General features: G+C 47.1%; 1 protein-coding gene across 5 annotated transcripts; it reads left to right on the plus strand.

Annotated features, from left to right (window-relative positions):
• Positions 1 to 352: 352 nt before the first annotated feature.
• On the plus strand, positions 353 to 9506 carry HINFP (histone H4 transcription factor). 5 transcript variants are annotated; one of them, XM_074302360.1, is made up of 10 exons: positions 353 to 735; positions 3146 to 3330; positions 3606 to 3835; positions 4032 to 4146; positions 4338 to 4490; positions 4791 to 4868; positions 4955 to 5075; positions 5155 to 5293; positions 5686 to 5810; positions 8215 to 9506. In XM_074302360.1, the coding sequence occupies exons 1-10, from the start codon at positions 671 to 673 to the stop codon at positions 8675 to 8677; spliced, it is 1674 nt and encodes a 557-aa protein (XP_074158461.1). In that variant the 5' UTR covers positions 353 to 670; the 3' UTR covers positions 8678 to 9506. The 5 variants fall into 5 exon arrangements, with proteins under 5 accessions (XP_074158461.1, XP_074158462.1, XP_074158465.1 ...); XM_074302361.1 differs by having other exon boundaries at positions 4035 to 4146; XM_074302362.1 differs by having other exon boundaries at positions 726 to 797.
• Positions 9507 to 9766: the final 260 nt, after the last annotated feature.

Consider the following 9766-nt stretch of genomic DNA (forward strand, 5'->3'; position numbering starts at 1 on the left):
CTACGCGAATGGCACGTGGGTACTATTATCATCTCCATTTTGTAGCTGGGGAAATTCGCGCTCACGCAGCTGCAGTCTGAGGCAGAATTTGAACTGAGGTCCTCCTGACTCAGGAGAGCATCTGCATTCATTCGCCACGGCGGTATTCAGCCATTGTGCAACCTCCGAGCGCTAGCCGAGCGTGCGTGCCTTTGGCTCCTGTGACAGGGAGGGCACACGCGGGCCCGGGCTCCCTGTAAGTATCCAAGGGGCCGCCGGCCGGTCCCCAGCGACGCTCTGGCTTCGCGCATGCGCAGGAAGGCCCAGCCCAGCAGGCCCGAACTGTCGTCGCGGCTCGCAGAGGCCGGAAGCCAGGGACCCGGGTTGTAGCCGTGACCTCGCCCTCGCCCGCCCCCGCCCCCGTCTCCACCCCTGTTTCGCCAGTCCAGGTCCCCAGAGATCCAGCTGCTCAGCACTTCTAGGCGGCACCAGCCCTGCCTCCCCGCGCTCGGGGGGCCCCCAAGCCCCGCCCCTCGGGCTGGATCGCGTCACCAGACTCCCCGCCTGCTCCCTCCCCTTCCGTGTTTTGGTAGCGCCGGGGTCCCACCTCCGCCGCTCTGTGATTGGCTGAGAGCCGGGACGGCGGAGCCTAGAAGCCTATCTCGATTGGCTTTTGCTGGCCGTCAGTCACATGTGTCCCCCCGGAGTTGGCTGGACGTGGGAGAGGAACAGAGAGACCTGGGAGCGGAGGGCACGGTAAGGCTGGGAGTGGGGCTTGGGGCTTCTTGTCTCCGCGGACTGCTGGGACCCCGGTGCGGGTGAGCGCCTGCTTCTAACCTCCGGGGCGGGCCGGATGATCCGCTGCACTCCCTTGGAGTAGCCGCAGGGAGGGGGATCTCTAAGCGTTTGGAAGGCTGGACCTCCCACGAGCTTCCCTTAGAGCTGGAGGAAATGTCCCCGTCCTTCTGCTGCGGGGCAGTAGTCCTTTCTAGAAAAGACTAGAAAGGAGAAAGGACTGGAAAGTTAGGAATCGGCTTCCTCGGTGACCTTGTGCAAATCACTCTCTCCGGGCCTCAGTTTCCCACTCTCTGAAATGGGAAGAATAATAGCCTGCTTTCACCAGGAATGGAGGAGCAAATGAAATAAAAGCCTGCTCTAAAAACTAGTTTGCAAATAACTTAAATCTATAGGATTTTAAGGTTTCTCCAGGCTTTCCCCAGAAATAACCTTCTGCAAGAGAGTCAGATTTAATTTAGCACTGTGCTGAGTGTTGGGAATACAAGGACAAAAATGAAAGGCTGCTTGTGCTACATTGTATAATTATTCCCAGTTTTTCCGTGGGGAAAACAGGCTCCGAGGAAGGAACTTAAGAGTCACACGCTCCTAAGGGGTTGCGATTGATTGAAGAGCCCTCTTTCTTCCGCACCCTCTTATCTCCCCTGACACCATTTCATAGTCTGGTTTTCCTTTAAGTTATTATTTTTTCTTTTTTTTTTTTTTCTCATTTTTTCCCTTTAAATTAAGAGGCAGTCTGTGTCTTGGGTGAAGAGTGACCTGGAGCCAGAAAGCCTGGGTTCTGATGAACAGAATCTGTGGGACCCTGAGCAAATGAATTAACCTGCCCACAGAACACTCAGGCTTTTTGGATGCCAGAATGCAGTTGGGGAACTTCCTACACACAAGGAAATTACAGGTTACATTAAAAAAAAATAGCCCCTCTCAAACCTGTAACCTGCGAAGGCCTGTAGATTTATTAGGAGTCTCTAGGAGGCTTGGGCTGCCGTCCTGACTCAGCGCCTGCTTGATTCCCCATTTGTCAGTGGTTTCTTCTTCATAATACTCTGCATTTATAAGTCTGTAGGAATTGCATCTTTCTGTAGAGTATGAGGCTCTTAAGAGAAGAGACTCTTTTTTGATCTTATAAAAGCAGCTTTTAAATTACTTACTTCACAGGTTAGTTGTATGAATCCTATGGGGTAATATATGGAAAGCATTTAAATAAGTCACGTTTTTTAGACTTTCAGGCCTGCAGAGCACATCCTCACAATGGAATTGTAAGGTGGTGTAAGTGTAGTGTAAGTATTATGATCCTCATCTTATAAAAGGAGTAAACTGGGCTTCTGAGAAGTGAGTGATTTGCTGAGGGTCCCACAGTTAGGGATTTTAACTTAGGTCTTTTGCCTTCATGTCTTATATTCTGTTTACTGACATATGCTGCCTTTTGTACCAGTGGTCTTATAGTCCTTTCAGGGCATCTGAAGCCAAAACTACTTAAATAATAATACTAAGATTTTAATTTCTAATACAGTAAATGTCAATAGATACGATACATATAAACACAAGTTATTTGGGAAAGGGGTTCTTCAGTAATTTTTAAGAGTATGAAAGGATCGCGGTACAGAAAGTTAGGAAACCACTGGCCTAGTTCTATCCCTACGTTTTACATTTAAAGAAACTTAGACCCAGGAATGTTTAATGACTTGCCTGAGGTCACACAGGTAGTATGGATGGAGATAAATAATATAGAAATGATTCATTCTGAAAAATAAGTAGGGTTTAAGCTGAAGGGAGAGAGAGAAGTGATTCAGTTAAAGGGAACCAACTGACTTTACAGGCAAAGAAGTGAGAAGAAATATCCTTTGGAATACGAGTTCCAAGAGATAGAAATGAGGAGGATCACATTATTGGTATGAGGGAGCCAGAAGACAGTAAAGCACATGACTGAGAAATAATTCTTTAAGATCTTGTTTGACCAAATCAATTCATAAAAGAAAGTAGGAGAAATAAACCTGGGAGATTGGAGGTGAATAAAAGCACTGGATAAATCCCCAGAACATTGTGTAGTTTCAAGGATTTGGATCACTATTGTCCTAAATTATAATGTCCTAAAAGGATAATAGCAAGCTAACATTTATGAAGTACTTTAAAGTTTGCAAAGAAGTTTTACAAATATTATCTTATTTCTTCCTCACAACAACCCTGGGAGGTTGGTGCTATTGTTTATCCCCATTTTACAGAGGAGAAAATAGAGGCTGGGAGTTTAATTGACTTGCCCAGCTAAAACAATTGGGTCACATTTGAAGTCAGTTCTTCATGATTGCTGGTTCACCGAAGTCCTTTGCTTCTGGCTATTGGGCAGCATGTAATTTTATTCCTTTTACTTTAGTGTGGCAATTATGCCACCCCCAACAAAGGTTCCCCGAAGGGAGGCCCTGATGCTACAGTGTGAATGGGGGTCCTGTACCTTTGTGGCCTCAGCTGTGGAGGAGTTCTGTGAGCATGTCACGCAGCATCTTCAGCAGCATCTCCAGGGCCCTGAGGAGGACGAAGAGGATGAACTGGACCCGCTTGGTGAGTGAGCAGAGGCTGAGGGAAACAGTGAGACCTGTGAGAGGTGGGAGAAGACCAGCTTTGCCTTGGCTCTGTTGTCCTTGGATAGACTAGAAAGAGAGGGCTGAGTGGAAAGGAGGAAGGAATGGGAGCATGTCTTCAAAAGAGGTTTAGAGATTGACTCTGGGAGCACTGGGCTAGAGCTGAGGTGGGGTTTGCCCTGCTTAGTTCTGTATTCAGGCCCAGCTGTGTCCTGGAGACAGAGGGACCTGAGTTCTGTCTTTCCTCCATCTCAGCTGAAGAGTACTCCTGCTTGTGGCAAGAGTGTGGCTTCTGCTCCCCAGACAGCTCGGCTGACCTGGTCCGCCATGTTTATTTCCACTGTTACCACACCAAGCTGAAGCAGTGGGGACTTCAGGCTCTGCAAGGCCAGGCCGGACTCAGCCACTGCCTGTTGGACTTCCAAAGCCGAAACATGATCCCTGACATTCCTGACCACTTCTTGTGCCAGTGGGAGCACTGTGAGGTCAGCAGGCAGGGGCCAGGGCAGGGGGGAAGGATGTGTTCTGTCCCAAATAGAGAGACCTTGTATCCTTATGAAGTATTGTCAAGCACTGTCCTTCCTCTTCATCTTGAAGATGGTCAGGATTAGAGTATTACCTTGGCTCACTAAAATTGCCCCTCTACCTGATCCTTGCCTTAGTTTCTCCTCTTCCCCTCAGCAGAGCTCCTTTGACAATCCAGAGTGGTTTTACCGGCACGTGGAGGCCCATAGCCTGTGTTGTGAATATAAGGCAGCCAGCAAGGAGAACCATGTCGTACCATGTGGCTGGAAAGGTGAGTGAGATTTCAGGCATCTGTTAAGAGGTTTTGGAGGAGAATCCTGCCTTTGTGGGTAAGAGGGCTGCTTCCCACTCTGTAACAAAGTGAAAGACCTGGCTATTGGACCAGAGAGGGGTTTGGAGGAAAGTGGGAGGAGGGTGTGTGGGCTGGGGCAGGTCAGAGGCCTGACTTGGTGTCTTCCCCAGATTGCACCTGCACCTTCAAAGGCCGTTGTAAATTGAGAGAACACCTTCGGAGTCACACCCAGGAGAAGGTTGTGGCCTGCCCCACCTGTGGGGGCATGTTTGCCAACAACACCAAGTTCTTTGACCACATCCGACGCCAGATGTCCCTGGACCGTGAGCTTTGGGGTGTTGGGAACTGTGGGGAGGAAGGAACCAGCTGGCCTGCTTCCCTGTGGCCCTCCGAGTCACTCTTGATACCTGTGCCACCTTGGATGGCCATTCGGTCTTTGTAGGCCTCAGGTCCCTCATCTGTGAGATGGGGGAGGGGTTGATTAAATGAGCCAGTTTACCTTAGAGACATTCTGTGATGAATTCTGAAAGTTCCCCTCCTTCCTGGGTCTTGTGTTTTCTTCTTGTCTCCTCACCTCCTGTTTCTGTATGGTCTCTCAGTGCTCTCTCCTTTTCCCACCTCAGAACAACGATTCCAGTGCTCCCATTGCTCCAAGAGGTTTGCCACAGAACGGCTGCTGAGGGATCATATGCGCAACCATGGTCAGTTTCCCAAACCCCTCTCTCCAGGTTTTCTCCTCTTCGTCCCTCCCTCTTCCCCACATCCTTCTCCTCTCTGCTCTCTGCAGTAAATCACTACAAGTGCCCTTTGTGCGACATGACCTGCCCGTTGCCCTCCTCCCTCCGAAACCACATCCGATTCCGACACAGTGAAGACCGGCCCTTTAAATGTGACTACTGTGACTACAGGTGAGGGGAGCACTGCTGCTGGGAACAGCCCAGTCCCAGGTTCCTTCTGCTTTGGTGACCCTTTTCCCTCTTCTGCCAGTTGTAAGAATCTGATTGACCTTCGGAAGCACCTAGACACCCATAGCAAGGAACCCGCCTACCATTGTGAGTTTGAAAACTGCAGCTTCAGTGCCCGATCCCACTGCTCAATCAAGTCCCATTACCGAAAAGTGCACCAAGTGAGTAGGACTGGGGGAGGGGAGGGGAGGCAGAGCAGGGGTTAGGGCCAGGGCCTGGGCCTGGGGACAGACTTGCACCCACATAGGAAGGTGTAGTCCTGTGCCGGGGATGGGACCTGGGATTTCATTGTGTAGGGAATTCCCAGATGAGGAAACTCTCTCATACAGCCACTGTTGCTCAAAGCTGGGGCAAGAAATCAGGTCTCCCTTGCTCTTGAGGATGGCTTTTTAGCAACTACACCTTACTCCTAAGGAAGCTGTGCTGGAGATGACAAGTTAGTTATAATGTGCCTCCCGAGGCCCAAGGCAGTATTCTTATCTCTTGGCTGATGGGTTTGGGGATGGTTTGAATGGAGGAGGTGGGATTTCAACTGATTGGACTTCTCCATCAGGGTGACTCGGAGCCAAGGTACAAATGTCATGTATGTGACAAGTGCTTCACTCGAGGCAACAACCTCACTGTCCACCTCCGAAAAAAGCATCAGTTCAAGTGGCCCTCGGGGCATCCCCGTTTCCGGTAAGTTCTCCTTCCCTTTCCAAGGTGTTCTACAAGAGTAGTAATAATGGTTTGAGGAGTTTAAATGGGCTTACCTTTGAATGTTTACTTTCCATACATCTTCCTAAGGATTTTATCTACTTCATTCCATTTTGTCCTAACAAACACAAGGGGCAAAGATGATGATAATCATAATAACTAATATTTATATAGTGCTTACTACATGCCAGTCACTGCTAAGTACTTTGCCTCATTTGATCCTCACCATGGCCCTGTGAGGCACTTGCTATATTTATTTCTCCCCCCCCCCCTTTTTTTTTTCCCAGAAAACTCAGAGAGTGGTTAAGTGACCTGCCTAGGGTCACATAGCTAATGTCTGAGGCTATATCTGGGCCTGGGTTTTTCTGACTCTGGACCTGGTGCTCCATCCATTATATCACTTAGTTGCCTCAAAGGTGATTCTCCCCATTTTTAAATTGGGTGAATTGAGACACAGAGCAGCTAAATAAATTACTTGTCACAGGAACATAGTGATTTGAGAATGGAGCTGGAATTAAGAATTCAGTTTAATATTTAAATTGAGTTTATCAGCTTTTACTGTGCACAAGGTCCTGCATTGGTTGCCGTGGAGAAGCACAGAAACAAAATTGAATAATAGTGTCTGTTTTCAAAGAGTTTATAATTTAGTAGAAGGAGATAAGATTGATACATAGTTATAATTCAAAATAGCATGTAAAAACAAACACGGTTTGTTAGGAGGTAGCAAGTTCTTCACTAGTAGTCTCCAAGTAAAGATTTGGGATACAGAGAGGTACAGATGGAGTGCTGTGAGAGAGCTAAGGAGGATATTCCTGCCAGCTGAAAAACCTCAGGGAAGGTTTTCCTTAGAAGGAGTAAAGTTAGGTTTTAGAGGATATGCAAGGGATCAGTAGGTGGAAAACATGACCAGGACATTTCAGGGATCAAAAATGAGATGAGAGTCCAAAAGCCAAAAAGTAACAAGTGGGGATAACGATTAGTAAGATTGTTGAGTATAGGGAGGAGAGAGATGTTAAAGCCATGAAGAACATTGGAGCCAGTTTTTAGAGTGCCTTGCATCCAACGTCAAGAAATTTGTACTTTTTTTTTTTTTTTTTTTTTTTTTTTTTTAACAAAGGTTTGAAATGATCAGTGTTGTATATTGGAAGGACTATTCAGACAAAAATGTAAGGCATTGTCATATGGAAGAAGAATTCGCTTTAGTCTATTTATTTAATCAGACAGTGCCATAGGGGCCATCTCAGGGACAAAATGTAGGGACAAAGAAGGGAAAACTTCCTTACTTTTAGAGCTATCTAGAAATATAGTGGATGGTCTCTTCCACCCCAGAGGAGGTGTTGAAAGAGGACAGAGAAGTGTTTCACTGGAATGTTACAGGAGACTTTTTTTAGTTTATATTTTTAATTCCAGTTCTTTTATTCCACTGCAGCCCCATATTGAGAAGGGAGGAAACACAATACCTATTATCCTTATATGTTTCTACATTAGCCATATTTGGAAGGAGAGCAATATAGGCAAGAAAAATAAAATGAAAAAAAAAAAAAAAAGCTTGAATCTGTACTCGAGTTTATAGATTCTCTCTTTGGAGATCTTCCCTACAATATTGCTGTAACTATGTACAAATGCTGTTCTCGGAGACTTGCTTCAGGTGAGGATTGAAAGTTCTCGACAACTCTGGATTCTTCAGTCTATGGCTAGCTCTCCAATTCATTATTTTAATAGAGTTAGGCTCTTTGAAAGCAGAAACTATTGTTGTTATTATTATTTTTGTTTTTTCTTGAACTCAGGGCTTGGTGCTTGCATTGTGTGTTTGATGATTGAATCAGTTGTATCAAGGTTTGTCCAGGAGTGGAGAGATCAGTTAAAAGGCTACTGCCTTGGCCCATGTCTTTCCCATTGAACCTTCCATTTTCCCATTTTGGGTAATGTTCTTCACAAACCTGTCCCATAAATACTTCTACTCCCCCTCTCCCTACTTACAGGACTATGAAGAAAGTGGTATGCAAAACCTTCAGTCACTCTCCTGTGGAGTAGTGTTAGATCATCCCAGGTTTAGGCATGGAAGGGATGGTAGAGGCCATCGCCTCCCACCCCTTCATTTTACAGGCTGAGAGAAGTAATGTATCTGGGTTCTGAGGCAGCATTCAAATTCTTGTTTTCCTGACTCCCAGCTCAGCACTCTGCCAGTGGGCCACCTAGCCCATTTTTCCCCCTTTTCCTGGCATTGTCACTGAGTACCTCTGCTTTCCCAACTCCCAGTCTTGGTGGAAACAAGTTCCTGTTATCTTTCTTCTTCCTTGCGCACTTGGGCCTTGGGACTCCTGTGTCTGGGCCTCCCCTCCCTCTATGTGTGGGGGTTCCTGATTCTCATGTCCTCACTTCCCAGGTACAAGGAGCACGAGGATGGTTACATGCGCTTACAGCTGGTTCGTTATGAGAGTGTGGAGCTGACTGAGCAGCTTCTGAGGGAACGAGAAGAGCAGGGGGGGCCAGGCCCAGGGGCAGCACTGACTGAGGGCAGCCTGCAAGGCATTATCCTGGAATCGGGGCCTGAGGAGCAAGGGCCTGAGGAGGAGGAAGAGGAAGAGGAGGAGGAAGCAGAGGGGGAGGAAAATGAGGGGGCAGCCCCTTCAGCTTCTGCTTCCCAGGACTCTCCCAGCCCTGTCATTCATGTGCTGAACAGGACCAATTCCCAAGGCGAGCATGAGACAGTCTATTACGTTCTGGCCCCAGCCCCTGGAGCTCAGCCCCCTGCACTGGGAGAGGGAGCCCCAGACCCCGATCCCCCTGATGGCATCATGGAAAAACTACACAGGACAGCCGAGGAGCTGGGAATCTTAATTGAGTGAGAGGCTGAAAGTCCCTCTCCCCTTGGGGTTTGGTGAGCCATTATTTTCTCACCCTGAATTTGAGATTGCTCTTCTTTTTTAAGGTTTTGTTTTTGTTTTTGTTTTTTTTTTTTTTTGCTCTCTTCTTTTATTCTCTGCTATGGTCTACTCTAGAGGACCTTCTGAACTGCCCTAGGTAATAAATGTGAGGGGCAGAGTGTGTGTGTGTGTGTGTGTGTGTGTGTGTGTGTGTGTGTGTGTGTGTGTGTGTGTGTTAAGAGTGAAGTCTCTTAGCCCAAGAGCCAAACCTGAGAAGACAGGATCCCCTGGGAGAGGAGGAGGAGGATTGAGGGGATACTTCGGGAGATCAACCATTGGGTCACCCTAAGGAAAGGCAATGTCTCTTTCAAGTATGACCACAGAACAGTGAGGGGTTTAGAGTGTTTTTGCCAAGAACCCAGACCATGGACAGTGTGGCAGCAATTCTAAAGTCTACCCAGAATTTGGGTGGGTTGTTTGGAAGTGGAGGGACATTTTAGATTAAACTCCCAATCTTGAGCCTGTTGAACATAGACATTGTTCCTTAAGGGACACTAATTTCCTGGGATTATCTAGACCAGAGGTGTCTCAAGGCTTTTCCACATTTCTGTTCTACAAAGGCCTCTACCATTTCACTTAGCCCCCCATCCCCAAGCCAAGAGACTTTTGCCCTGGTTTCTGGGTCTTTCTTCTATCCCCATAGGTGGATTACCCTCAGGGACAAGGTTGGGGGAAGCATTCATTAGGGGTACTGATTATCAGTGTGATCATATGATGGCTTTTCTTATTGGCAATAAACACATTATGCCCATTTCATATTCCTTATTTCTTGTATCTTTGCTTCTCTGTCCACCCATTCTGGATTGAGGAGTTAAGTTTTTTCTGGACTTAGATATCTTTTTCTTAATGTCACCATTCTTACTTGTGGTTTGATGAGGACTTTTCCATTGGCTAAAGAATTAAGAGTATTTGGGGGAGGAACCTGGGAATGGAGAAGAGCTGACATGTTCTAGCTACCAGGCAACACTACCTGTCTTTCTAACCATGGCCTCATCTCTAGGAGAGGTTGGT

Source organism: Sminthopsis crassicaudata, chromosome 3 (assembly GCF_048593235.1).
Source record: "Sminthopsis crassicaudata isolate SCR6 chromosome 3, ASM4859323v1, whole genome shotgun sequence".
In the NCBI taxonomy this organism is placed as follows: Eukaryota; Metazoa; Chordata; class Mammalia; order Dasyuromorphia; family Dasyuridae; genus Sminthopsis; species Sminthopsis crassicaudata.

Excerpts from the sequence above, each read along its gene's own strand:
- HINFP (XM_074302360.1), top strand. The coding sequence starts at position 671 with ATGTGTCCCCCCGGAGTTGGCTGGACGTGGGAGAGGAACAGAGAGACC. Across the intron at positions 4,491-4,790 it reads ACGCCAGATGTCCCTGGACC|AACAACGATTCCAGTGCTCC; the intron begins GTGAGCTTTGGG and ends TTCCCACCTCAG. Across the intron at positions 5,076-5,154 it reads TGTGACTACTGTGACTACAG|TTGTAAGAATCTGATTGACC; the intron begins GTGAGGGGAGCA and ends CTCTTCTGCCAG.